Source organism: Peromyscus leucopus, chromosome 11, assembly GCF_004664715.2.
Source record: "Peromyscus leucopus breed LL Stock chromosome 11, UCI_PerLeu_2.1, whole genome shotgun sequence".
In the NCBI taxonomy this organism is placed as follows: Eukaryota; Metazoa; Chordata; class Mammalia; order Rodentia; family Cricetidae; genus Peromyscus; species Peromyscus leucopus.
In genome coordinates, this window is record NC_051072.1 from 35,814,207 (window position 1) to 35,820,206 (window position 6,000).

The following is a 6,000-nucleotide window of genomic DNA, read 5'->3' on the forward strand; positions in this document are numbered from 1 at the left end:
CATGTTGCACAGGACCTTTAAAGAGTAGAACAGGAACTAAACCATTAGATGATTCATGGAAAAGTTTGTTCCTGAAGAATGGAAATGACAATATGTATTTTCAGACTCTCATCTACCAGGAACCTTAACAAATCCATTAATATTCTAGAGCAGCGTTTCTCAGCATGTGGGGTGTGACCCCTGTGGTGTTGCTTATCAGATATTTATATTATGATTCATAACAATAACAAAACTACAGCAGTATTTATAAAGTAGCAGGAAAATAATTTTACAGTTGAGGGTCACCACAGCATGAGGAACTGTATTAAAGGGTCTCATCATTTGAAAGGTTGAGAACCACTACTCTAGAGTCTTCAAAGCAAAAGCATAGTCATATACTGCAGAAATACATACATATATAAGTATATATATGTATATACATGCACATATATATATATATATATATATTCTGTGAGCATATCTAAAGCACAGCGTATGTATGAACATGACAACCACCACACTATAAAAAGGGCAGAAACACAGCATGGTCTGTGGAAGGCCCTGCCCTTAGACAATCCACATAAGGAACTGCAGCTTATCTTAGTGTGTACACTAACTGAAAGCCTAATACTAGGTTCATGTGGAGTTAGGGTGTCTGCTGCGGGCGTTATCTTCAACACTGATGAGGATTCAGGGATGTCTGAGGTCGAGCCCTCGGCAGAGGAACAGGCTTCCTGGTCCCTGGCTGGGCTTGGCTGCCATCTGGTGGTGATGGGGCTGCTGGCCACAGGAGTCTTGACAGACAGCCTCTTCATAAAGTTGCTCTTGAAGTTGGAGTATGTGGTGACCGAGTCAAAAGTCAACATTGGAAACCGTGAGTTCTAGTGAGCTCAAAGAGGCAAAGGGAAGAATTCCTTCCACTGGAATTGCATGGTATTTATTTAGAATAACACTATACGTGTGCATGGGATTTAACTTTTGTGAACCTGAAGAATATTTTTCCATTTTTTTAAATACCAGGACATCATTTCATAATCACAGCTTCCATCCACGGTTTTTAGATTTACCGAAACCGTTCAGAGAGTGATTCCACTTGACTTCTCATCACTACACATCAGTGTGATACCAGAGCACACAGAGTGACACTGTGTGCTGAACACCGTCGGTTCCTCTCTCTTCAGCTTTCTTGTCACCAGAAGTCCAGTGTGTTACCATTGTGCCACAGAGCCACATCTCAATTTTCTTGCTGGCTCTGAAGTTCAGAAATTGGGGGACAAAGCAAGCCATGTCAGTGGGCCACCTCCAGACAGTATCTGCACTCCCATAATGCCATCTAAGGCTGATGGAGACAAAGGGAGGGGGGAGGTGCCATATTGGAGGGAAGACAGACACTCTCTCTCGTTCAAAATGTCCTTGGTGTTCTAGAATTTAAATACGCATTTCCAGATAAAATAATTTTGAGCTTCAAAGTGGGGGGAGAACAAGTTCAATGGTATGTCAGATGAGAAAAGGGATTGATAAACTTCACACTGGTAATCACACTGTGCCTTGACATGTCTGTGTTTCTTGGCAACTGTCACTCTGTCGGTCTTGAATGATTCCTGCTTGGAATCTTGTCCAGGACTCTCCTCCAAGGTAACCAACCACTGGCTCACATTCACAGCTGAGTTCACCAACAGTTCCTTCAGGGAATTGTCTGGAACACTGCCTCACTCTGTGCCACCCTGGGTTGGCAGCCTATTTAGGCTAAGTAATGGTCCCCCCAGGATTCCAGATCCTAATCCCTGCTACCTACCAACATCATCTTCCATGGCAAAGAGACTTAGCACGGAAAAAAAAAAAAAGAGAGAGAGAGACTTTGCACATGAAGTACCCACACGCATCGCTAAGCTGTGGGTTGACTTACATGAGTTAGGGATACTACCCCTATCATCCTATTGAGGCCTGAATACCATCATTTGTCCTGATAAGGAAGTGGAGGGAGACTGAACTAGACCAAGAGGGATGGCACTGTGCACCCAGAGCAGAGATGCAGCAGTAACTTTCACAAGCCAGAAAATGCTGACAGTTGTCAGGACTGAGAAAGACAAGGCACCACTGCTCCAGGCGAGTCTCTGGAGGAAACAGTGCCTGTTGATACTTTCCTCTGCCTAGAGACACTGGCCTCTGGCCTCCATAGGTCTCCATGATTGCAAGACAAGAAGGTGTGCTTTATGCAAACAAGCTTTAAGTGTTTCCTTTCAACAGCTGCAGGGAGCTGATGCACAGCTCTCAATGAGCTTCTACAGCTCCCACTGAGCGCCAGCACGATGAGTTAATACTAACACTTCCAGTACACCCAACAGTCGGCTACGTGGACTAGATAGCGTGTGTCATCACTACCTTCTCAAGTGGGCATTAATAAAAGTTAATGGAGCTAAGTCATTTAAGCAAAGAGTTCAGTGACTGAATCACTTCCCCTAAAAGCAAATCATGTTGAGAAGGCAGAAGGGGCTGCAGGAAGAGTGCAGAGGGTAGGAAATGGTCCTCCTCTCTCTTCTCTGTTAGGAACAAGTTTCAAGTTGGGTTAGACACAACAAAAGTTTTTCACATAAGCTGGAGCCTTATGCAAATAACACAGTGAGAGTGCTAGAACCTCAGACAAACACAAGTACCCAGGGACACCCCAGAATACTGGTGACACGTCCAGACTCATCAGTGATCTGTTAAAACACACAAGAAAACGCTCCCCGCAGAAAAGCATTCTTTTATACTTTCTCAATAACAAAACCAAGTGCCCTCCTCCAGGGTAGTAAGATGGACAACGAGGTCCCTGGTCTGCAAGAATGACCGTAGAGAGTGAGGGCTAGAGCTGAGCAGAAAGTCAAGGATGAACACAGGTACTTGAAGCCCAGGGACTAGAGATTGTCAGGGCTCAGGCCATGGCAGGATCGCTCTAGCTGATGGTGAGGGTTGGGCCCAGAGTCCAGAGGTGCCATAGACATCAGAGGGTAGGAACAGGAGCTGAGTTAATGGTAAGATGCAGTTCCAAAATCAGTAGAATCTTAGGTCCCATTGGTTAGAGTGAGCACTGCTCTTAATGAGGACCAGAGTTCAGCACCCAGCACCCCCACTGGGAGGTTCACACCCACCTGTTACTTCAGCTCCAAAGGATCTGATGCCCTCTTCTGGTCTTCAAGGGCACCTTCACACATGTTTTTCGTATGTGTGTGTGTGTATGTGTATGTGTGTGTGTGTGTGTGTATATATATATAATATATATGTATATAATATATATTATAAAGAGAGAATAGGCATGCACACATAAATAAAATTATAAATTTTTTTAAAAGAGAAAAATAATGTCTAAACTGAGAAAGCAAAATCTCACTGTTTCTAGAATGGCCAGAAGTCAACTGAAGATCACTGTCCAGGCTCAGAATTGGGCTTTAAAAAGGGAGCTGGTCAACAGCAGAATGGGTACACTGATACATTTATAAAACGGAACCCTGTAAAATAAGCATCAACTGAAGCTCTACACAAAGAGCAGCATGCAGCCTATCAAACAAGAAAAAAAAAAAAAACGGGAAATAGCACAATTTCACTTAAGCAAAGTGCAAGGACGGGAGAAACCAATCATATTCAGGACATTCACAGGTGCTGGAACAGGACAGGGAAGGAGGGAGGCATCAGAAACCCAGGGTGGGGTAGGTATATTCTAATTCTATCTGGGAGATGTACCCAGCCTTTTGACATTGTGACATGACATTGTCATCCACAATATTCAGTCTTGATCAGCATGTGATCGAATTGCGGATGGGGCATGGAAAAAAATCACATGGTGGTTTAAATAAGCTCAGAAACTTGTTAGGCCGCGTTCATGGATACTCTGGGCTGCAGGTTGGACATGATGAGTAGAATGTTTGCTTTTGGAGAACGAAGGGAGCAGATTCTCACTATATAGTCTAGGCCAGCCTTGAACTCCAGGTCTTCCTGCCTCTGTCTCCCCAACCCTGGGAATACAGGAGGACTTCACAGAAATTGGCCAGAATGTTTTCTCCTAATTATTTTTTTATCAAGCTGTCTATCCATTGTGTATGTACTTTTCAGAATGTTCTAATATTTCAAAACAAAAAATTCACGATGAGAAAGAAGAGGAGGAGAGGGAAGAAAGGGGGAGGGGAGGAAGACACAGGTATAAGTCAGGATGCAAACGCCAAGTTCAGTGGGAGGACGGGGCCCATGATGAGAAAGGCTAAGATGAATGTCCACAGCCCCCCATCATGCGCCAGGCTCCCACCACAGGCAGCGAGGGGAGCCAGAGTGGTGGTCCAGAGGGAAAAGGACACAAAAGGAAACTGTCTCCAAATATTTAAAGAAACGCAAGGTACGAAAAGAGAGAAAGCTTATGTTATATTGTCCCCATGACAACACCCGGGCCAGGAAAAGGAAGAGGCAAATTTTTATTAAATACAATGATCTTCCTAGGAGAGTACAATTGGTCTTAACACATCGAATATAAAGTTCAACTCTCAACCAACCCTTCCATGGGGAATAGAGTGAGGTATTTCAATGTAATCTTTTGTTTTAGCCTTTCAGCATTAATATAACTTTTACCCATACAAAAATTATTTCAAGCAAGGTAAATGAATAGATTCACATTAAAATATGAAGGTGATAACGAATGATATGCAAATACAGAGAACACAGAGGCCGCACGTAGACAGCCCCGGCTCCGGCCGCACTATTTCATCCTCGATGTTTTCAAGCTTTTGTTCTAGGATCTACCTCCTGCTGAGGAAATGCCTGTCGCATAGTTTCAAATGACTCAAGCATTTATTAATAGAGAGGAAGAGGAAGATAAGAAAAGTAAGACAAAGGAGGGAAAGGGATGAAGCCCATCAGCTCAGCTTGTCCACCTTGAATGGTCACATCGTGGTGACATTATACAGAGAGGAATCCGGAGCCCAAGATAAATAGAAAGGAACCTAGAAACTAGGTTAAAAATAAGGTCAGGAAGTCACAGGATGAAGCGACCAAGAAAACAGAAACCAACGGGTCCCGTGATAAATGATCCGACACACAAAGCATTCGGTGGGTGGGGCAAGCCTGGAAGTCCGGAAAGGGCACGTTGGTGATGGACGTCTGCGAGAATCTCCTTGAGAGCGCGCCGACCAGAGGGCCCGGCAGGTGAAAGTGTTTGCTACCAAACCTGACAAACTGAGTTCAATTCCCAGGACCCACCTAGTAGGAGGGGACTGATTCCTACAAGCCAGCCTGGGGTCTCCACGCGTGTGCCACAGCGTGCACCCACACATATACATGCACAAGTAAATAAATGAATAAATAAATAAATGCAATCTTTAAAAGAAAGGGAGAGAGAGAGAGAATCTCAGACAAAGACAGAAATAACAAACACAGTCTCACGGCTCTGGGCATGCCCTAATGCCACCCAAACACAGTCCTGACACACGCCCAGCCCCGCCCAATGAAGCGGCATTCTGACCACCGGACACTTCGAAATCAGTCTCAATACTATTTCAAAACAGACATAAATACCGAAATTCGAGCTGGCGAGGTAACTCAGTGGGTCAAGTGCTGTGCAAGCCTGGGCACCTGAGTTCAATCCCCAGGACCCCCCGGAAGGTGGAGGAAGAGAAACAGTTCCACAGAGTTAGTTGCTCTCACACCTCCACATGCAGCATGCCAAGGCACAGATTTACACAAACATACATCATGAACGCACACTACTTTTTCAAAAGATAAAAGGGTTTCCCTGTGTAGCTTTGCGCCTTTCCTGGAACTCTCTTTGGAGACCAGGCTGGCCTCGAACTCACAGAGATCTGCCTGCCTCTGCCTCCCAAGTGCTGGGATTAAAGGCTTGTGCGCCACCACCGCCGGCAAGATAGAAGATTTTAAAACTCCCAAAGCCTTCGTGTTCTAGTGGGAAATAACAACCCAAACTGCAACTGTCAGTATTCTATTGATAAAGGAAATCTTTTTGAAAAAGTATTTCAGATTTTATTTTTTTTTACCACAAAC

At 44.5% G+C, this 6,000-nt stretch overlaps 1 protein-coding gene across 1 annotated transcript in view; it reads right to left on the bottom strand.

Moving 5' to 3' along the window:
- Cdc20b (cell division cycle 20B) overlaps positions 1–845 on the bottom strand; it is a 31,132-nt gene extending 30,287 nt beyond the window's left edge. Inside the window, 1 exon segment of the mRNA XM_028883593.1 lies at positions 611–845. Coding sequence (XP_028739426.1) covers positions 611–845 — 235 coding nt within the window.
- Between the last annotated feature and the right edge of the window lie 5,155 nt (positions 846–6,000).